We start from the raw sequence: 22,715 nt of genomic DNA on the forward strand, positions 1-22,715 counted from the left end.
ATGACGATCAAGTGGGACAGGCTTGTGGTCACGGTCTTGCTCCTTATCGGGCCTCTTCTGACGGAAGGTGAGTATAAGGGCTTGTAGTCTGGCTTTTGGGGCGATTACTGGCGGCACCTCGGACGTGCTGAGCCCCGTTAGGGTTAACCTTTGCAAGAGGATGCGGACAGCGAACTAAGTAGGTAGAAGGCATGGAGAGGTATTGGCTCACGGCGTAGTCTTCGGGCAGATAATAATACGGAGTCTACGTTTGCAGTCACAGCTGCATAGGTAAGGCGAGGGAAACGGTACAGCTCGACGCGGCGAAAGAAGCGAGGTGGTGTCGACGAAGAGTCCTTGGTATCTAAAAGACTGAAGGAAAAGGAGCCTTTTGTTTGGTTAGTTGTTAGAAAGCTTTTTTGTTTTTGGCCCCTGATCGCATTCCTTTGACGTCTCGCAGTTAAGATTATTAAAATTGTAGCCTCATCATCATCAGGAAGCAAGCGTACAGGTGTACTGATGATGATGATGAGCCGCTTCCATGGCATGGAAGCGCGATTGTTGCGGCATCTATAATGATATATTGTACGCGCAGCACGCCGACTGAATCACTTCGTGACCCACTTCGAGCCCCTCTCGTACCAGCCACACCAGGTGCACAGGGACCACGTGAGGCTCCGGAGGTCCATCAACCAAAACCAAAATGCCCCCGGCCACGTTTACCTGCGCTTCCAGGGATTCAACCGGCAAGTATTGCATATGGAAGCATCGTTTCCCGCCTGGGCGTGCCAATGCACTGAATGCAGTCTTCAGAATGCTGTCGCATTAGATGAGTATTTCCATCATGCAGTGAGCGACATGCTCGCACGGTATTAGAGTTTCACTTATCAGGTAATATTCTATAACCTCTAATTCCTGAACAGCAAGCCATCGCGGGGCCTTGGTGGTTATGGTGCTCGGCTCCTGACCTGAAATATGCGGGTTCCATACCGGCCGCGGCGGTCGCATTTCGATGAAGTGCTAGAGGACCGTGTACGGTGCAATGACAGTGCACGTTTAAAAATCCAAAGTGGTCGGAATTATCCGGAATCCTCCACTATACAGCGTCCCTCATAGCCTGAGTTACTTTGGTAGGTTAAACTACATAAACCAAACCATCTTCCGGAGACCGACTACGGTGGATCTAAATTGCAGGCTTTGGAACTGAAATGATGATCTCAAGGTCGCGGGATGGCCTCAGCTGCTGCAATTTAGTGGAGGCGAAATGCAAACACGCCTGTGCACTGTGCAATTGCGCGGCACGTTAAGAGCCCCGAGTGGCCTTAATTAATCCAGAGCTTTTACACCGGCGACCCTAGCTCACACTCCATGCGTCACTTCGGGACGTTAATCTCCGCATAATGCCACCGCCTTAGTTTTTGAGTAACCAACCTTAGCCATGACCCAGCAATAATCCTCACATCTACGTTTCAAGCTTCAGATCTTCGGCGTTTTTAGTATGGAGTCTGGTTAATGTCATTGCCTAATTTCATTTTAATGTAAACACGTTACTTTCAGGCTAAGTTCTGCAGGTCTTTGAAGAATTAGAAGAGACTTGCAGTTTGGTGCTTGAGCACTATACCTATGAAGATTCGCCATTCCTTCATCTGTTCTGCTAGTAACCGTTACTTTTGCCTCTGAGTTGACCATGCGCAGAAATCAGAACGTCCAAGTGCGTAGGAGCAGCCAGGTATAGCATAGTAAACATGGGGTGCGATGGTCATCAGAGTTGCCGCTCTCTTTTAATCTGCAGTTCAGGTGTTGCTTCCGCTTGTAAAAGTGCCCTTACTCCGAATGCACTTAGCTGGAAAGAAGCCCGTCCCTTCGTTACTCTTGATTCGGAGGATGGATTGTCACGAGCTGCACCTACGTTCGGCACAGTAGCCTTGCTTTGGGGTAAGCTCGCATCGGACACAAGTTGTTCACTGCCATTTCGCGCAACCAAGTTGTCTCTTGTCTGTGCATATCCGGGAAAAACTGAATGAGCGGCACGCCTTGCCCGGAGCGTTGTTACAGCGTTATTGGCGAGAAAGAAGAGGCGAGAGCGTGTCTTTCCAAATAAATTCTGTTACATATACGAAAGGAGCATTGTGGATTCGTAATTATGTTTCAGCGCCCCTTATATGGGCCGTTCATCAGGTTGTTTTTTTCGTTTTAATGCGAAAGCATTACTTTGCTCATGCGTGGGGTCCACGGGAAGTGCCCACAGGAAGTATCCACAGTTCCTGTCCACTCCGGTAACTTGGTTAGTCGGTAGTAACTCGGGTAAGCTGGGGTAAAGTTCGGAGGAGCGTCGCCCCAGCTGCGCGAGAAGTTTCTCGGGAAGAGCAACATCCCTACCGTGGGCTGTGACAGAAACAGCCACCTGCCAGTGCAGTGGCGCATCGCTTAACCGCTGCGCCACTGCGCTGGTAGTGGTATATGAGAACTCGCCGCCATCTATGAATGTTAAGTAGAGAGTCACTAATTCTGCAGATATGGGCATTACCCACACAGCTTTCGCATTCAGTGCACGTAAGGAGACTTAAATGACCCCGGTATATTTTTTATTGCTCTTTCGCTAGCATCATCAAAGTCCTTTCCATTACCACTGAGCTCGTTTTGCAGTCACTGTAGTTGACTATGAGTGAGCGAGAAAATGACTCCCGGAAATCGCCGCTGAACCCAGGCGTAAAGCACCTATCGTAAACGAAAAAGTTGAATTGCGTTATAACGAAGTCGAAGGAGCCCCGCGATTTCGTTATATAGCGGTGACGTGACTTTGGTGGCAAACTGTCGCGCGTCAAAGGCCTTTCCTGTCGCTGTGTTTACCGACGACATCCTAACCGGCGTTTAGTGAGCTGTCGATGTGCGTTGCGGGATCTTTCAACACACAGCGAGCGCCCACCACGTGCCCGGGTATACGTGCATCAAGCGAATACCTCAGCCCGCATGGACTTCTGGTCTTCGAAGAATAATAAGCTACAGCTACTGCCAATACTGTCTATTTGCAGGCTGTTCCATTTGAAGCTGAGGCCGGACACGTCAGCTTTTCACAAGGACCTTGTGGTGGAGACGGCGCAGCTTGGGCGCATTACGCCAGACATCAGCCACATATACAGCGGAGAACTTGTCGGTAAGCTTCCTTCCCCCACTTTAGCGTATTCCGCCCGGCCATTTCTTAAGTGTGAATCCTCTCGGCCTTTTGCATTGTCCTAGCAGGTAAGAGTGGCTTCATTACGCCAAGGACGTTTTTCATGCCATGCTTTCTCGCCTCAGCCTGCCGAAAAATATCTGCGCGTGATGCGGGAACGCTGCAGGTGTACGGGCTTTGCATGAGGTGGTCGGCTGCCCAGCGAAGGATGTTGAAGGGACCCTGAAATGACTTTGATGGTCACATTCTAAAGCAAGAGATCTGTAGAGGTGGTCTTTGGGAGTATTCGAGTTAGCTTTAAAAGCTCTTCGCGGAATTTATGATTTACAAACAATTAACACAAATTGCTGCTCGAAGCAGATTAGGGAGACACTTCATCGCGCGTTCTTAGCCGTCCCTACCCCCGCTAACGTAAAGTGGGCATTCTGAACGAGCCTTCTTATTGGGCGTGCCCAAGTGACGTGGACGGGATGGAGCACGGCGGGGTGCTGTCCCGAATTTCTTTTTCCTGGACGTTGGTCTGTATAAGTTCAGGGATGTGTGGAAGAGCATTGTTTTTAATCCCCGATGTGGTCGGTGTTTATGAAGCTAGCTTAAATTTTTTTTTGTGGTGCGGTGACGAGTGATGGAATACCGATCGCTTGTGCACTCAGGAAGTTCCTAAGCCAGAAAATATCATTCCGTGGTCCCTTAAATCTAGAAGAAGTATAGATCGTTCGTGCACTGTTCTTAACCTCGGTAAATATCATTCGATGGTCCCTTGAATTTAGAGAAATGATGCTGACGCTTTTTATTTCTCCTACATCTAACTTTCGAGCTAGTGGGTGTTCACTGAAGATCGAAAACAGCGTAAAAAACCACGCAGAGAAAGAAAGGGATGACTAGACACTAGCGCGCGAGGCACTAGCGCTAGTGTCTCGTCTTCCCTTCATTCTCTGTGTGGTTTTTGCGCGGTTTCAGACCTTTAGCATCATCGACAGCCTCTTATATTTAGAAGAGGAAGTCAGATACACGGGGTAATCCTTTCGCTAATTGCGGAAAGGATAGCCATTATTTTGAGACTGACTGTTGATCTTTGCTGCGTGAAAACCGTGGCTCTTTGTCCTGTTCGAAATCATTGGCTCTGGAAATTAAGTGGCGACCACTTTCGCTGGGACTCGCTCGGCCCACATGGTCAAATGGTATTTTAACAGCATCGAGCGTCACTAGTGACCAGTGGGTGAACGCCATAGTTTTCGCTTTGTAATACGACGTGAACGGTGTTAATTCTAGAGGAAGTCCCATACATAGCTATCACTTTCAAGTGCATTCATTAATGTCGTCATTTTCATTCACTGTGATGACGGCGGTGTTTTTTTAGTGTTTTCTCGCTTGGCGCGTTGCTGCTCCGCAGGCGAACCCTCCAGTCTCGTGTACGGCTCGCTGGTGGACGGCGTCTTCCACGGGGCCATCCAGTCCCCCTGGGGCCGCTACTACGTGGAGAACGCGCGCCGCTTCTTCCATCGGCCCAAGGCCTTCCACTCGGTGCTGTACGACGCGCGTGACGCGCACTTCCCCGACACCGGCACCCCTGGCGGCTGGTGCGGACTCCGAGCGGACACCGAGCGGTGGATGGACGCCGTCATGAGGAGCCGCGCCACGCTGGCCGCCGAGCAGGGCTTCCATCACAAGGTGAGCTGGCCTGCGGGTCTCTTGGATCATAACGGTAGCCGAACTCCCCACGGGGCCGGTGTGTCGAAATCTGGCGTTGTCAAGTCTGAAGGGCTTGGGCAACACAAAACAGAAGACGTAAGCGCGCAAGAACAATGAGACCATGAACAGGCGCACTAGCAACTGTAATCCCCAAACAATGCAGAATGCGGATACAGATCAGTTCTTCGTTCTCTACGTATCGCTGGTAAAGACGGAAAGCTCATCTGGTTTTCATTCTGCATCGGTTAATGATTACAGTTTCTATGGTGCTCGGTTGTTCACGGCTTGATGTTGTCGCCTAGCCCACGTCATCAAGACTTTCTTATTGAGGACGTCTCCACGTTCTTACGAAAATATTGTGCAAGTGTGGCGCTAGTTCTATCAGCTTCAAATGTCACACCATTCAACCGTTACCATTCTCAATTCAAAACACGGTCGTTGTGAAGATGTGAATACGGGTCGTCACAGGTAGCTAACTGACCTGCCCATAGGAGCTGAGCCTCTGCCTGCCGCACATTATGCCTGCATTTTGATACGGAGCGTCGCAAACGGTGTCATTAACTAACTCCAGCTGATATGTCACCATGACATGAGTCGTTGTCATGTTCAGTGGTGCGGCTGGCTAGTATTCTAATTGACAAGTGTGACGTACGTTAAATTTTAAGTTCCCTCTTGTCGCAATGAAATTAAGCGTGCAGTGAGATATTCTGTAGTCTATCTAGTGAGACATTAATGTTATAAGCGGCCGCCGCGGTGGCTCAGTGGTTATGGTGCTCGGCTGCTGACCCGAAAGTCGCGGGTTCGATCCCGGCCGCGCCGGTTGAATTTCTTTAGAGGAGAAATTCTAGAGGCCCGTGTACTGTGCGATGTCAGTGCACGTTAAAGAACCCCAGGTGGTCGAAATTTCCGGAGCCCTCCACTACGGAGTCTCCCATAGCCTTAGTCGCTTTGGGGCGTTAAACCCCATAAACGAACCAACCATTAATGTTATAAGCGTGGTTAATAGCATATCGCGGAATAATTCCCCACAAGAATAAGGTAGTCGATGTCTCTTTTTGATCACAATTTGTTAGCTATGGAGTGTAGGCCATGAGGCGTACTCAGACATGCGAGAATAGGCAGGAGAAACTGATCTCTTGAATTTCGCTGTTTTTCAACGAAGTCAGAAACAGTGGATAGAAGGGAAGCGAATCCATGCGGAACATCTTTCACTGTGCAGGGTCCCTGTCTTAACCAGGCGAAACGAAGCACGACTGCAATACTTAGGCGGAACGTTAGAGTCTTCGCAAATCAAACAAAACTGTTAAGTGCCTTTAGCGGTCACTGAGAGAGGTTCGCATCGTGAAGTCCTTTAGGACGCACGACACAGACTTCCACGGACCCCAGTCATTCGACAAGCTGCCGCGCCTCGCAAACCCAAACTAGCAGCTAAAGAATTTCCTTTATCTGACCCCTTCACTCAATCTAGTTTGCCCTTCTACTGGCCCAATCTTGGTATCTCCTTCTGCCCATCGCTGCTATTTGTCTTTCATAACGACCTACCGTTCCCCATTTGTAGTCACTGTTTCATGTTTCTCGTCACAAATTCCGGTCCCTACACCACGTCCTTTCGTGGTACCTCCAGGTAAAGACTGCTTAGATGAGGGGCTTGAGAGTTCGTTTCGCACACCACCAACGTAAGACAGTTTGATCGAGTATTACCACTGACTGAGTTGGCTTGCTTAAACAAAAAAAAGAGGTGAAAAGTTTCTTCATTATTTTGCTGGACCATACCGAGGAGGTCATTTTGAACTTACCGGCTTGATTCGTAGTACTCACCTCTTGTAGGACAAGTGTAAGGCCTATAGGTCTCGCTAAACGATTCGAAAGTTGCTGCGCATGAAAAGAAATGAATGGAACACTGGACGGCTACGATGGAGCGACGTTGAGTTTCGGGAAACGTTGGCAGGTTCGCAGGCGCAGGGACACGGTGGCACGCTGGACGGATAGCGGGGCACGGGGACCTCGAGCTTTCGCCGACAGCTACGATGTATCGGACAATGGCGATGAGGAGGCAGTAAACGCGTCGGCACGCATGGCCGTATCATCCACATCCAGGCGGGTGTGCAACCTGAAGTTGTCCATAGACCACCTGCTGTACGGACACATGCACGACCAGGAGTCGAGCCCTCATCGCACACGCGCGCATATCACAGCCTTCATTGCCGGGCACGTTACTCGCGCCAGTGCCGTCTTCCGGCGCACGACCTTCGGGAACATCCAGGATATCACCTTCATTGTGCAGAAGATCAGGGTGAGTGCTTTGTGGCCCCTGCTTTGGGGAAGGCACTGTGCTGTCACTGGGTTCGTGTGTGTTTGGAGGGGTTCATTTTTTTTTCGACAAAGCGTATTTCAGGGGTGGTGGGCGCGCGCGCCCCTCCGAGCAAGGAACCTTGTACCGAAGAACGAATCTGTCTTTCCTTTTAACGCGGGAGCCTTAAGGAGCACGTGAGGCGGAAAAGCCAGCCTTGTCGTCGCCGTCGCGTCGTTAGTGCGCGATAAATACCAGGAGTGTCAGCGGCAGAGGTCCTGCACAGCTTGAGAGAACAGAAGCTTTCAACGTCTAGCGCAGACCATCAGAAGCGCTGTGAGTGAGTGTGACGTCATCGTTCATCCTTGAGTAAGCGGAGTCGAAAGTTTCCGTTGCGTACGGGGATTCTAGGAGCAGTGCGAACTGATGCCGTCGTATGGATGGCATAAAGAGTGGGCACTATCGCGTTTCACCCTTAAGGCGGAGCTTAAGCGCCTCCCAAGTTTTTAGCACGAAAACACTACTTTACTGGCAAAGATAGAAAACCCCAGGTATGTGTGAAGCCTCAACATTTGACCTTTGAATGAGCGCCAGCGGCGGAGGCCTTGAGCAGCTGCTCCGTGAGCGCGCAGAACCGCCCCCCCCCCCCCCCCCCCCTTCCCGCGCATGGCTGCCGACAGCGGTAGACAATAAGGTCTGGCATGCGGTTGCCTTTGAGGCGGTTTTGCCTCAAGTGCTTTCGCACATCCTTCTTGGTTTGACTACGTTAAAACTCTGCCACTTTTTTTTCTGCAAATGAAGTTAAAAAGTGCGCTATGATTATCGAGCCTGCCACCTTCACCGTCCCTCTGTTGTAAACGTCCGAGCGTCGGCGTTATGCGCTCAGGCGCCAAATAGAAGCTCCGGCCAAGAGTCTGAATAACTGCTTTCAGGTGCGACATGTTTTGACAGCACTTCACACGCTTAGTGATGCAGCACTGGTGGTCTTCCTGTCGTAACGCAATATTTTTTTTGTGCCATACTTAGTGTCTTTATATTAAAAGGGACTGCAGAATACCAGAGAAACTTTGTTACTACAATAAGTTGTGTTGTCCACTACAGTGATGGCCTAGTGGTTTGAGCACACACCTCGCATGCGGGAAGCGCAAGGTTCGATCCCCAGTGCCGCCGGGTACCCACCAGTGATACAATGGGTACAAGATTTCCCCTGGCCTGATGCCTGGCTTGTTTAAGGTGAAGTGCTTGGAAATCAGTCTTTGACCCCACCTTGTGTACAGAAAGACACCTTGGGTCATGGCGCTGCCTGGCCAAAACTTCCAACTTCCCTTGCTCCATTAAAATTCATCATCATCGTCAGCCGGTCTACGCCCGCTGCAGGACAGAGAACTCACCAATGTCTCTCCAATTAACTCTATCCTGTGCCAGCCGCGGGCACCTTATCTCCGCAAACTTTTTAATCTCATTCGCCTACCTAACTTTATTATACCACCCCCTGTTAAGCTTGCCTTCTCTTGGAACCCAGTCCGTGACCCTTAACGACCATCAGTCATCTGGCTTCGTATTATATGCCCTACCCAAGCCCACTTCTTGATTTCGGCTAGGATGTCATTACTCAGCGTTTGTTCCCTAACTCAATCAGCTCGCTTCCTGTCGTTACTCCTATCATTTTCCTTTTCATAGCTTCTCCGCAATTTAGGTTTAACCCCTTTCATCAGCCTCCACGTTTCTGCCCCATATGTGAGTACCGGTAAGGTACAGATGTTCCTTACCGAGGAGCTCTACATCCTGCATGATGGTAGGGTGAGCGCATAGTATGAAGTCTATTTCATTTTTTTTTGTATCGCCTTTGGGGCGCTCCCACGTACACTTCCTGTTCTCCCATTTGCGGGAAAAGGTATTCCTGATCCGTGAATTATCTTTCGCTGCCAACTCTACTACTAACCTCTCCCCCTTGCTATTCCTGGAGGCTTTGTCATAGTCGTCCACTGCCTGGTCTCCAGCCTGTTTCCTGCTTTCCTTGGCATTGAAGTCGCCCATCAGTACAGTGTACTGTGTTTTTACTTTACTTATTCCTGATTACACGTCTTGATCGAAGCTTTCGATAATTGGTCGTCATGACTGGAAGCAGGCGTGTAGACCTGTGCCGCCCTCAATTTGTACTTCGTATGAAAGTTAATTACGATAGCTGCCGCACTCTAATACTGTAGTTCCGCTGTCTTTCCAGCTATATACTTATTGATGAGCCCCACACCTAGTTCCCGTCTGTGGACGACGATAGCCTAGTACGTTCCCGTCCTTTTATGTAGGTACTAACCTCACGAAGCCTTTCGGCTCCCATTTAAGCATGAGGAGAGACTTGTATGAATACAGGAGAGGTCTGCCTGGTTGTTAGCCTGACATATGCTACTTCAGATGAGGATGAAAGTGAGAAGATAAGAGAAGAAGGGGTTGAAAAAGAGATGAAAAAGGAAAAAGGAAAATTGAAAGGTGAAATCAAGCACACTCAACACTCACGCACTCGTAAACACACATGGTTGTCTACGGGTGTCCACCAAACTAGTGCCCTTAAGAAAAACTAGTAATGCTTTTTCCCTCGCAGTGCCGAAGCCACACCACTCCAGGCTCCAAGGACATGCTCCAGGTGCACGAGATCGTCCTGACGGAGTCCTAAAGCACTTAACAACGACTTGCGATTGTTATTAAAGATTTGGAAGCGGCAGATTAAGTGTTGAAGATCCTCGCGCACACCACATGTCGGGCATAGAGGGCTACCTTTTTTAAGACCCGCTAGTTATTCGAACATCACTGCTAGACTAGCCTCACTGGATGAAGTTCTGGCGTTAAACGATTCAGTTTCCAATGGCGGCCTGCCTGGAGCCAGATATTATTAGCACCCTCCGCTGCGTCACAGGTGTGACCGCCGCCTTCGTCACTTGCTGCGCAGCTGCTGGAGACTGAAAGCCGAGGGTTAGGTGATGCGTTCATAGAGGAGGTTGTGGCCAAGTCTGGTAAGGAGTGCGCTGCCGGCTCTAGTCATCGAGATAAGACGGCACCCCAAGCCTGTTTATGCAATTCCATCGAGAAGAGGATTTTTTTTTATCCGGTGGAGAATTGCACGGCACCGGGATTCGAACCGCGGTCCTTATGCGCGTGAGGCGGATGCCCTACCTCTACACCATCGGTGCATCTAAACGTATCGCTGCGTAAAAATTCGTCATCAACAATTTCTGTTGTTCTTACAAGGTCCTGTCTCAAAAGTTCGACAAAAAAATCTGTTGTGGCAGAAAATTTTGTGTTATTACTTTCAAAAGGAACGGGCCTTGCGCTATGAAGCTGGAAGGGATCCGTTGGAAGCATGATGTGATAACCATTGCAAGCGAGGAAAGCTGACGGCCAGCTTCTTCTGCCCTTTTGCACCCCCCCCCCCCCCCCCCCCCCAAAAAAAAAAAAAAAATCAGTGCTGCGTAGAAATCTTTGGTACCTTCTAGCTACGCCCGATGCTGAGGACCGGTGGCATTTGCGAAAGGCTGTTCGTGGCCTCCGAAGCGCTGTTTTCATATACGCCTATGATTCGTGGTGCTTGTAAAGCAAGAGCGCAATCGGTGGTAATGCCACTGCCGTCGTGCAGATCAACGATAGCCAGAGCTGTGCCGAGGGCGTGAAGAAAAACAACCCGTTCTGCTCTGACGGCATCGACGCCAGCTACCTGCTGCACCTCACCTCCAAGGAGAATAACGACGACTTCTGCTTGGCCTACACGTGGACCTACCGGGACTTCGCGGACGGTATCCTAGGCCTCGCATGGATCGCCAGGCCGCAGCGTAAGCCTTGCTTAGCTACAACCGGCTACACAGACACATGCAGTGGTGCTATGGACGAAGCCTCTCGTCAGATAACCGGGCTCCTCAAACGAAAGAAAATAGCTTAGATTTGCCTTGCAGGCTAGCTAAAGAGGAAGAAAACGGAGTGTCACCATTTAAGCGCTAAAGCTTTTCAGGCTGAAACCAAGAACTCAGATGTCTCTGCATGGTCTCCTTTGATATAACTCCCTGACCCTAAGGAGCAGCCCTAACCCGATTTATTGGCAAATATGGTTCGATTGCGGTGATGCCGAGAAGTGACCACTTAGGATAGCCTTGAAGTGCTGGTGCCTCTAACTTTGGCCTGCGTATTTCAACAGCACATGCAGCGAATTAAAAAGTGGTTTGTAAGCGTTTGTTTCGCCGAACTTGTTGTGTTTAAAGCTATGAAAGAAAACAGTAGGTAGTAGTTCTGCAGCTTTGTGAACTGCTGGCGAAACCTTGGTTTCGCAGGCGAACACCTCGCTGTATTAAAGCACTTCTTTTGCTTGGAAAGTAAGCTCGCCCAGTCATTGGGCCACACGTGGATGAACAATTAAAATGAATATAGTTGCTTTACTTACAGGAGATGGCCTGCATTGCTCCTCCGAAAACTACTCGCCATTTTGCACTTGTGCGTAACCAGCACCCTCCGCATTGCATCTCGCTTTGGCGAGAGCACAGCTTCATGCCGCATTCGTTCTCCGTCACGAGCGGGAGGTTTCGATGAGAGCTAAGCGCAGAGGGAATCGGACCATTCATACAGGGTGGGGCGTACGCGTTTAAAACTGCAGTTTATGTATGCGTACAAAAAGCAAAAATATTATCTCCTGAAAAAATGGAAACAATACCTGTTCACCACCCACATCCCCTTCTATGAGCGGAGGCGCTCTCATGCCAGTGCGGCCATGGATGATCGCAGCTGACACATTGTGCAGTGTGTCCGCGCTTCCCTGCCCAGTTGTATAGGGTCACATCATGGATGATCACACATTATGACAGGGCGACCGTCATTATAAGGCGACCCTCGCTGGTCGAAATTAATCCGAAAGTCCTTCATTACGGTGCTTGTCAGAGCCTACGTTTAGCACTGGGGCGTTAAACCTCACTTACCGCAGTTCGATAGGGCCCAGACAATGTGACAGTGCCCTCGCAGCTGGCGCTGCACGGGTCGCATGACCATGCTCTAGTGTTGCCGCTAAGTGTGACCTACCTTGTATCACGTGGCTGAGGCGTATACGGGCAACACTGTCACCGCTGTGTAAGTGAACGCGCGAGAGTTTTTATATTGCAACTCATGAGATATGCGCTGTACACTGAAGCGTAAAGCGCAGTTGTTCGGCGGTGTATTTCCAGTGTCGCCCAGTGCCCGCGCAGCGGTGTGTTTGGCGCTATACAGCTCGGTGATCGTTGTTTCCGCCGCAGTGGGTCAGGGTGGCATCTGCGAGAAGAACCGGCCCTCCGTGGACCTGAAGCCCGGCACGACCGAGTACAGGCAATACTACCTGAGCCTCAACACGGGCATCGTTACGTTCCTCAACTACAACAACCCGGTGTCGCATGCCGTGTCCGAGATAACCTTCTGCCACGAGATGGGACACAACTTCGGCTCGCCCGTAAGTGTGCGTCGTTCACCCGCCGCAGGACTTGGTCGCTACTAGCGAGCGACTCGCCTAAGTTAGGCACCGCGCCGCAGATCGTTTAAAGTAGGACATCAGTGTTGGTGCTGTATCTTCTTTTTCCTTCGTTCACCGAACTTTCGTGCTGTTATTGATCTTGGGATAAAGGCAAAGGGCGGCACAAAACTGCTATTTAGTGACCTGTGCACGCGCCTTTTACACCTTTGCGCTGAGCAACTGTGTGAAGCACAAATGATTCCGACGATACATCAGCGCTGTCTTCGTATCGTCCTTCCCGCTTTCTTTCCTCTTTGTGGGTTTGCGCTTTGTGTTGTTTAAACGTGTGCATGAGAGCAAATCCGTCTGCGAGTAAATGCTCAGTTGGGGTGGGGAATGTGGAGTAGAACTGATTTGATGGTTTGCGATAGTATTTTGTGATATACGACTGAAGTGATTCAACAAGACCAGAGGAAATCCATTCGGTAGGCGAGCTGTCTAGCATTTTCTCTTAGAGCGTAGCACTTAGGGGCCCGTTCCTGCGTTCCGCGTCGCCGTTGTCAGTGTAACACACGCTACGTGAGTGGTGGCCTGTCAGGTGGCGTGATTACAGGTGGCGTGTCGGCAGGCAGTAGAGCGAAACGTCACCTGCCACAATGAGAGCGGTGTTCAAGCGAATTTTACTGTAAGAGCCGAATAATGAATAAATTGTTCGCCGGAATGCATATCTGAGCTGAATTGGAAAAGAGGACGTCCTTGAGCATCGAAACGACCATACAGTATTACATAGCTTAGAAGATTTGATGTGGACGAAAGCACATGTAACAACCTTAGGTACGAGGGTTGTAAAACGATATCGGAGAGCTTGTCATACGGCAGCGATGGGCCTCATTTTCGGGATTTAAAAGTGCAACGGGAAAACAAACACGGCTACCAGAAAGGAGAAAGTGCGCACAAAAGTTCATTTGGTAGGTAGTTCGTTGTGATGAGAATTGCAAAACCCTGATGTTGATGCCGCTATTAACCCATACCGCCTTTTGTTTTGTGTATGATGACTTAAGATTCCATTACGCCAATAATCACCATCTGCAACTACAACCAAGTCGGTGGCTACGAACGTGGGCTCTGTGGAGAGCCAAAATGTTCTCGGCTCACTGAGAGCTCAACGCTTTCAGAAGAGGCAGCTTCGTTTCAGTAATGTCACTCCGCACTTCCCTGCAACAGCGATTCAACAGCACTCCTAGTACTCTCCGTTTTACTCCAGGTCTTCGAAGCTATAGGAGTAATACACAGGTTTCTGCACACCACCTCCAATTCCCCGTTGGATGAATAGAAACTTCCCTTTGTATTGAGTAGTGGCAAGGTCAACCTTGCCTGACATATTTGTTTCGTTTCGGCTTACTATAAAATCATTTCTTTTTTTCCGAATTTGAGGCAGAAAGCTGGGCTAGTTGGTTTTTGGATTGAGAGTGACAATCAGGAGTGACAATCAGATCTCCTGATTGTCATTCCTGATTGTCATTTATAAATTCGTGGTTCTTTTCGAGAATAAAGTCAGCTGATGTCTAGCGCCTGTGTTGTCTTCGTCTATCCTTGTCCCTGTTTTTAGCGCTACTACTATGTCTTCTTTATTCCGAACTAAGTTAATTCCATCTATGGCAGAACTGTCAACTTGCACCTGCCACCTGCCTACTGTCTACCGGTGGCGCGTGGAAAAGCGAGCCTCATATTATCGGAGAATACCACGTACTGCTATCTGAGATCTAGCCCACATTGAGGCTCGGCAACAAACGCGAGAGCACTAGGCCAGCTGTCCCTGGAGTTTCGTGGTTCTGAGGGTAGTTTTCAGCTTCAAGGCTGCGCTGATGGTTGCGCAGCACGACGCCCCTCCAGGAGTGAGCTGCTTCGGTGCCTGCGCGCCGTGCGGGTCGCGAGGCAACTACATCATGTTTCCCTCGGCGACGAAGGGCAACGAATTCAACAACGACAAATTCTCACCCTGCAGTCTGCGCAACATCACCAACGTCCTCAAGCCGATGTTCGAAGGCCGCAGCAACCGCGAGAACTGCTTCCAGGGTGAGCCCTGAAAGCGCTGGGCATGACATTCGTATGTCGCAGAGTTCAGGCTTTTATTGTAAGCGAACAGAACGGCGTTGTCATGCGTGCTTTTCAATCCTTCATGTTCGTTATATTATTCACGCACAGCTGCAGTGAAAGTTATACTCGCGTTAACTCGTCATTCAAAGAGCGCCAGCCCAGATACCCTGCTGTCCGAGGCGCTGTGTGAGAAAGCAGTACAAAGACGGCCGGAAGGAAGGAAGGAAAAACTGGTCGGTTGCCCTCTATGGTCGGTTGCCCTCAGTCCAGGGCTCCGCTGGCCACTGCCGCCCGTTGAGCTCTCTGTACCAGACCTTGTTGGTCTTCACAGCGGTCGCTGGACAGCAGAGTCTCCCATTCCTCCGCACTCGGCTCAGTTGTGTTGTCGGAAGAACAGACTCTAATGTTCTTGCTAGAAGGTCACGTAATCTATAGACTAATCATAAATCGTCTAGACAATCCCCTAAGTACCCAATATTAAGAAAAAAAAATTGAACGTTGTAGTGCTATTCGGTCGTCCAGCAAAGTGGCGCATTCGGGGAATAAAAGTGAGGTAAGTTGCGTCGGTTTGCGGAAGCTAGTCTGATAGCAGCTCCATACGAGGCGAATGAGAGGCTTTCGCTGCTTTTGCTGCTTGCGACTTTTGTAAGCATGGGCAGGAGGATAACGCTCCTGGCTTGTCTACATTCTGTTAGAGAGTAACAATTCTTTCCTTACGACGTCGGTATCACATCGACTGCAACCGTTCATGCCTCTGAGAAGAGATGTAGCGCGGTCGTCGTTTAGATTCCTACGTTCGCACGTGCGTTACACGTCGTACTAGGTTAGATTTTAGATTTGTTACAACCACAGAGATAGAAATGTGCTGGAGACTCGTAGGCGTTACGGATCTCCTCTGCTTCGTCTCTGAACAGTATTCGCTGGTCCCATCTGCGGCAACGACATCGTTGAGGGGAACGAAGAGTGCGACTGCGGCGCCTACTTGGCCGACTGCGAGGAGAAGTGCTGCTACCCACGCCACAACACGGTCGGCGCACCCGGCTGCACACTCCGCAAGGGCGAGGAGTGCAGGTAAATAAGTTCCTCGATGCTGTATTCTTTAACACTGTGACCATGCGGGCCAGTTGGGGTGAATCAAACCTGTTGGTACCAGCTAACAGACGGGATCACTGGAACGAGTACGCGGGACGGCGCTGGCCGTAGTGCTCCCTCTTCTGGTGATCCACCCGGCCGCGGCTGTCGAATTTCGATGGAGGCGATATTCTAGAGGCCCGTGTACTGTGCGATGTCAGTGCATGTTAAAGAACCCCAGGTGGTGGAAATTTCCGGAGCCCTTCACTACGGCGTCCCTCATAGTCTTATTCGCTTGGCGACGTTAAACCCCCATTAACCATAAACCAAATCTTCTGGTGATCCCGTCTGTTTGCTTTATTCTTACTCTCAATGCCATATTTCGCATGTGGCTCATTTACGATGGGGGCAGCACTCGCGCCCCCCCCCCCCCCCCCCCCCCGCTCTCTTTTTCTCGCGGCGCCATGTCGAGTCTGCAGTCTCTGGCCGCGGACCCTTGAAATACGTGTGACACGCGCGATGTGGTCTATGTATGGTGGGGTGGCGAATGAAATTTGACTGAACAGAAATGAGACAGCGGATGTTTTGTTTTGAACGTGGCAGCAACGCACCGGCTGCTTGCCGTGTGCATTACGTGTGAAAGCCGCTGTGCGACTGCACGGCGACGTCGATAAATTATGCCGGGCTGTAGAGTTCCCCATTGCACTGAAACGGGACAGCGGCTATTCGATTTTTGTACGTGACAACGCGTGAAAAAGGATGGAAATTCTATAGGTCAAGTGAGGTCGAAAACGAAGAAACGAATCCAAAAAGAGTGCGAGGCTTACCAAGGCAGTTGAAGCTCTCGCATGCTTATAATTAATCTCACCTCATAAAAATCACGTGACACTTAAAACAGCGTGTCGGGTGTCGGTGAATACGCTTTGAACCGACGAGCTGACTAGTGTGCCTCGGAAACGGTCTCTATTGGGCTGACTGGCGCCCACAAAGAATTAACTACTCGGCGCGGGCGATAGCGACAAGCGGGCTCGGCAGTCGTCGAAGAACCGAGTCACCTCGGCTTTCGGCCGCGCTCAATTTAAAGACAGCATCGAACATTCGAGGTCCGCGGAAGAACGGCAGTCATCTCGAACGTGAAGCAGCAGGACGTGACTATGATTTTTCGATAGCGCTCTGGTCTCTTGTCGCCTAGCGCACCAAATCATAAGCCCGTGCGCTGCCGGCGTTAATGAGCTGCTAAACTATAAATCAACAGACAAAACCAGCAGCCGTTAAAAGTGACTACTGCAGCTTGATATCTTAGCTAAAAAAGCAGACGAGCTTGGATTATTGGCGACGAAGTCGACCTGCTTCTCCCACTTTGCTAATGGTAACCAAGCTTTTAACATAGTGAAGCCAATTACTGCCTGTTGAGTCGCGTGGCCTAGCCTGCAGTATATTTTTCAGCCTGCAAAGTTATTTAGTGAGCACTATATAGCTAACTTTTAATTATTGGCTGCAGGAAGAAAGCGTCGATTCCGAAATTCTAGATCGTTTCGAAAAACAGCTGCCTGCAAGATATGCACTAAGGTGTCATATAGGCAGCATTTATTTACTGGCCTAACGAAAGCTACCACGTGACCAGCTGCTGGCGCATGTCTTTGGGGAACTTCTTTGCCTACCTGGTGTTCTTTAATGTGCACTGACATATCGTACAACGCACGTGCTTTCGAAACATAAACGCTTTAGTGCAGTGTGGTCGTGCGGAGACCCTGGGGTGTGCCCCGAATTCCTCATATAATAAAGTTTTTTTTCCCTCTCTCTCTCAGAAGGAAGCTAGGTTAAACATAATAAAGTTTTTTTTTCTTTCTCTCTCTCAGAAGAAAGCTAGGTTAAACAAAATGGGCCCCATTCCGGGGGCAGAAAAAAAGCAATGGAGTGTTGAATTTCAGGTCCACAATCCCCTGAAATTAGGCTCTTAATCAAAGCGTGTGGAACGTGTAAGCAACCAAACGACCGCGCGGCCGATGTAGAAGTGACGCTTGAAGAATGGAAGAAAAAGTTAATGTAGTGGACACCGTTATGTAGAGCTTAGTCTCGGATGACGACTAGTACCTGGCTCAAATATTTTCGAAGTGTTATATTTTGTAGTGGAACTCAGTCTACTACGAATAGCTAATTTTTTTTTGTAATCACAGTGACCGGAATAATATGGTTCCGTGCTTTCTAGAGAGATGGTAACAGCTGCAGTCATTGGAATATATAGGTTGAAACGGTTTTTAGCATTTCTGAAGCTTCTCTGAAACTTCCTGTTTAAACTCAATCAAATCGAATGGTTTTCACCGTGATATCTTTTAAACGTTCCGTTTTCATTTATTATGTTCGTTGCAGTCCGTCAGCTGGCCCTTGCTGCACCACCGATTGTAAGCTCCTCGACTCCAGCGTGCTTTGCAAACAGGACACCATGTGCCGGAACTTATCATACTGCGAGTATCCTTTCCTCCGGTGTCCAAGAGCTGTTGAGCTTAGATCGGCCATTAGCTTGCTAGCTCAAGCCATGGCCTGTTGCCTCACTTTCTTTGTGCTCGTGGCATTTTCGTAAAGGGATCCTTGCACCATCAATATTAAATTATTATTCTTCGTGTGTTGCCCGCAGTGGGTTTGGTGTCAACTTCACCCGCAGCGCTGAATTTTTGCTGCACTACTTTATCCGCGTCACCTGTAAACATGAGCTTTGCAGCAGTTGTCGTAAACGCAACTTCTCTTATACAGGGTGTTATACCTTAGACTTTACACAATTTTAACAAATCAGATTCTTGAGTTAAAAGAGCGCTTTTATCGTCATAGCATTATCAGCGGTGTAGTACATCATCGCTGGTGAGGATACGGTAACCGCAGATCTCTTGAGGACGGAGGGCAGATTGTGCTATAAAAACAAGCCACCTTGTTTTTACGCAATGAATTATGACCTCCAGCCTACCACTGCCTTGGAAGAACGCTAGCGTTATCTTGATTCATAAGAAAGGAGACGTCAAGGGCTTGAAAAATTAGGCCGATCAGCTTACTGTCCGTTGCCTACAAGGTATTTACAAAGGCAATCGCAATATAATCAGGACAGCCTTTGACTTCAACCAACCAAATGATCAGGCAGGCTTTCGTAAAAGATACTCGACAGTAGACCACATTCACACTATCAATCAGGTGATAGAGAAATGAGCAGAATATAACCAACCCCTATGTATAGTGTGACAGAAGCCAACAGCCACAGAAACCAAGGGGCACAGGGGAATATATATATTTTTAAATTAATTTATTTATTTTGTGGTGTTGATCAATTTAGAATATCACTGAATATGTTATCGCTTAAAGCTAATTGATTAGAAAAGCAGAAGAAAAAACAACCACGTGCCGCCGGTGGGATCCGAACCCACGACCTCCGAATTACGCGTCCGGTGCTCTACCTCTGAGCTACGGCGACGGCTGTCAAACCTTCTGCTTTCGGGGGTATTTATGTTTACAAGTAACCTAACCTCGAGAGTGTTCATCAGCGCCACCCACGTTCATAAGCGGCGGACGTAGAACGTCGTGAGTTACCGCAGGTGTGACGTAGAACGTCATCGAATGGAGAGGGTGGAAGCTGTGTGAGAACCCTCTTATGCTTCCTACGGCGTCAAGGCTGCCAGAACCGAGGCCCTCGCTAAGCAATTATATAGTGTTCATCGATTACGAGAAAGCATTTGACTTAGTGGAGACCTCAGCAGTCATGCAGGCATTGCGGAATCAGGCTGTAGAACAGTCTTATATAAAAATACTGGATGATATCTATAACGACTGCGCAGCTACCATAGTCCTCCATAAAGTCAGCAATAAAATTCCTATGAGGAAGGGTGCCAGGCAGGGAGACATGACCTCGCCAATGCTATTCACCGACTGTTGACAGGAGGTATTTCGAGGCATGAATTGGGAACAGTTGGGGATAAGAGTAAATGGGGAATACCTATGCAACCTGCGATTCGCTGATGACATTGCCTTGCCAAGTCACTCAGGAGATGAGCTGCAAAAAGTGATCAATGACTTAGAGAGGCGGAGCACACGGTAGGTCTTAAAATTAACATTCAGAAAACCAAAGTAATGTTCAGCAATGTCGCAAGAGAACATCAGCTCATACTTGGTAGCGAGGTGCTGGAAGTAGTAAGAGAATATGTCTACTTAGGGCAGGCAGTGACCGCTGATCCGGATCACGAGGGAATTGACTAGAAGAATAAGAATGAGGTGGAGTGCATATGGCAGGCTATCTCAGATCATGTATGACAGTTTAGCAATATCCCTTAGGAGAAAAGTATAGAAGAACTGTATTTTACCGGTACTCACCTATGGGGCAGAAACGTGGAGGCTAACAAAGAGGGTTCAGATTAAGTTAAGGACAACGCAGCAAGCTATGGAAATAAAAATGATAGGTGTAACGTTAAGAGATCGGAAGAGGGCGGAGAGGGTGAGGTAGCAAACGCGGATTAATGACATCCTGGTCAAAATCAAGAGGAAGAAATGGGCTTGGGCAGGGCATGTAATGCGAAGCGAAGGTAACCGCTTGTCCTTAAGGGTAACGGTGTGCATTCCAAGAGAAGGCAAGCGTATAAGGGGGCGGCTGAAAGTTAGGTGGGTGGATGAAGTTAAGAAGTTTGCGGGGATACGGTGGCCGCAGTTGTCAAAGGACACTGTTAATTGGAGAGACAAGGAGAGGCCTTTGCACTGCAGTGGGCGTGGTCAGGCTGATGATGATGATGAGTACATAAGAATACAGCTAAGTAGGGTGGTTGATTAATGTTGAATACTGAACTTTTTAACATTACTGTTAAAAACTGTTAGGCTCTGTTACTGTTAGGCTCTGTTATTATTGAGAGGCGTGTAGCCCACCGTAATTAATATCCAGATCAGTTTTTAGAAGTTCAAAAATGGGGTTCCCTTCGGCGCTGTGGGCCTACAAATTGTGGCTACATTGCGCCAAAATGCATGCGCTTGCGGGAAGCTTGCAGGCAAAGCACCCCCTCCAAATAACGTAACTCGTCGAAATGGGCAAAATTGATTTTATCCAAAACGCGTTGTCGAAATTCTAAAAACTGATGTGGATATTACTTACAGTGGGCTATACAGCTGTTTTTAATGAAGGAGCCCAAGAGTAATGGTTAAAAAATTGACTACTGAACATTTTCCAGTCTGCAATTAACACGTCTTAGCAGTATTCTGATGTACTACACGGCTGAAAATGCTATGCCGGAAAAAGCGAACTCAAAAAGCCTATTTATAAAAAATTTCTAAAGTCTTAGATGAAACACTGTTTGTCGTTCTTGTCGTGTATATATCGTGGCATGTCGGCTCGTTTGAGAGCGGCATGTTGCCTTGTGCTCCGTAGCCTCGACGTCGGTGGCGACTGCAGGGTTAAAAAGTCTTTGTAAGATGGTCGGCCGCCTGGTGGTACGGTATTCAGGGTTTTTGAACTAAAATTAATGAGAATCAGGAACAAGGGAAGCGGTGGAGTTTGGTCTTACAACCACACAACTGCTGCGGCAGCTTTAACCACCTTAGGCATTGCCAGATGCGTTCAGATTTAGCGGAGGGAAAAAAGGCACCAAATAGGTTTTTTTCTCTGGCACTTGCCATATGCACTACTGAACTGTCGACGAGTTTCGTGAGGAACAAACGCAGTTGCCCATCTCGAAGGGATGCATGATCACCACGGCCGCCGCACAATCCAGTAAATCATTTAACACAGGTAATATGTACACTTCGCTTGTACTGTCATTGCTTCTAGGGATTGCGAGGAGGGGAGGGAGGACATTTTTTACAGCAAAAGCTGTTATAGCTTTGATTTAGCCATTTACTCCTTCATTTTACCGTGGAAACTACAATGTCAGCCATAAGACCTTAATACTAAATAAATTATTTGTTCTAACCTAAATATTGGGATTTACTTTGAGTTGAGTGACTGGCGCCTGCCGTGGCAGGCTCCAGAGTAGAGAGAGGGAAAGCTCCTCCACTTTTCAAGGGAGAGAGGGAGAAGAAAGAGAGGGAGGATAGGAGGAGACAGGTGGCCTACTCACTTGGGAGGGTGTGGCGAAAGTGGAGGATTACGCAACCGAAGGTGGCTGGCTGCCCCGGGAAGCACCCAGAGGGTGGCTACCGTGGACGGAGTAGGTTAGGACGAGGGCGGCGAAATGGCTGTGTGGTCAGACCAAAGCTGTAACAGCTTTCGCTGATTCACGCGCGGCCGTGAAACCTATCTCTATAATGTATTCATTTCCCCAGCACGCGCTGCGAGAGAGTGTGCTCCTTGACGGCGTCGTGCGAAGCGGCATCAACGCCACCTGTCCGCTGGGCCCTGCGAAGCCGGACTTGACGCTGTGCAACGAGGGCACACAGGTGTGCATGAATGGGGAGTGCTCGAGCTCCATCTGCATGAAGTACGGCCTCAAGGAGTGCACACTCACGGGCTCCCGCTACTCGGTGGACGACCTCTGCCTCATCGCCTGCCAGGGGTCCGGTAAGCGGGGGCCCCCTGGCTGGAGCTTCGAAGCACGAACGCGGGTTGCCGTGCATGCGTGCTGCATGAACTTGGGCTAAACTTCGTCTGATCCGAAATACTGAACAACGCGGCTCAGATTGAACTTACTTTCTTTTTTATCGCATCAATTTTATTCAATCGCTTGATCGTTTGGCGGCGGCTGAACGTAGCTGCGTACTTGAGCCAATGGCTAAGAGCGAAAAATATAGCAAAATACGATTTGAACGAATTTTTCTGTAAACCCAACTTTTCCTAAATTTCCCGCCGAAACACTGTTATATTCAATGGAAATGTGTTTGAGTTCAACGAATCTTATCCAGACCTTTCAGCCCAGCGGAGATATTGGGAAACACTAATTTGCTGCTTGTTGAGAATAATGTGTCATGCTTTTACCCACAATACATTAGGATTAGATATCTGC

The 22,715-nt window shown here is 49.0% G+C and overlaps 1 protein-coding gene across 1 annotated transcript in view; it reads left to right on the forward strand.

Moving 5' to 3' along the window:
- Window positions 1-22,715, forward strand: part of LOC149371052 (disintegrin and metalloproteinase domain-containing protein 10-like) — a 30,752-nt gene continuing 8,037 nt past the window's right edge. Inside the window, exons 1-11 of the mRNA XM_089579150.1 lie at window positions 1-67; window positions 575-725; window positions 3,012-3,133; window positions 4,545-4,822; window positions 6,792-7,136; window positions 10,762-10,954; window positions 12,398-12,588; window positions 14,466-14,664; window positions 15,600-15,756; window positions 18,127-18,225; window positions 22,083-22,273. Coding sequence (XP_089435276.1) covers window positions 1-67; window positions 575-725; window positions 3,012-3,133; window positions 4,545-4,822; window positions 6,792-7,136; window positions 10,762-10,954; window positions 12,398-12,588; window positions 14,466-14,664; window positions 15,600-15,756; window positions 18,127-18,225; window positions 22,083-22,273 — 1,993 coding nt within the window. The remainder of the gene's footprint in view (window positions 68-574; window positions 726-3,011; window positions 3,134-4,544; window positions 4,823-6,791; window positions 7,137-10,761; window positions 10,955-12,397; window positions 12,589-14,465; window positions 14,665-15,599; window positions 15,757-18,126; window positions 18,226-22,082; window positions 22,274-22,715) is intronic.

This window comes from Amblyomma mixtum, chromosome 1, assembly GCF_055824585.1.
Source record: "Amblyomma mixtum isolate Tamu chromosome 1, ASM5582458v1, whole genome shotgun sequence".
In the NCBI taxonomy this organism is placed as follows: Eukaryota; Metazoa; Arthropoda; class Arachnida; order Ixodida; family Ixodidae; genus Amblyomma; species Amblyomma mixtum.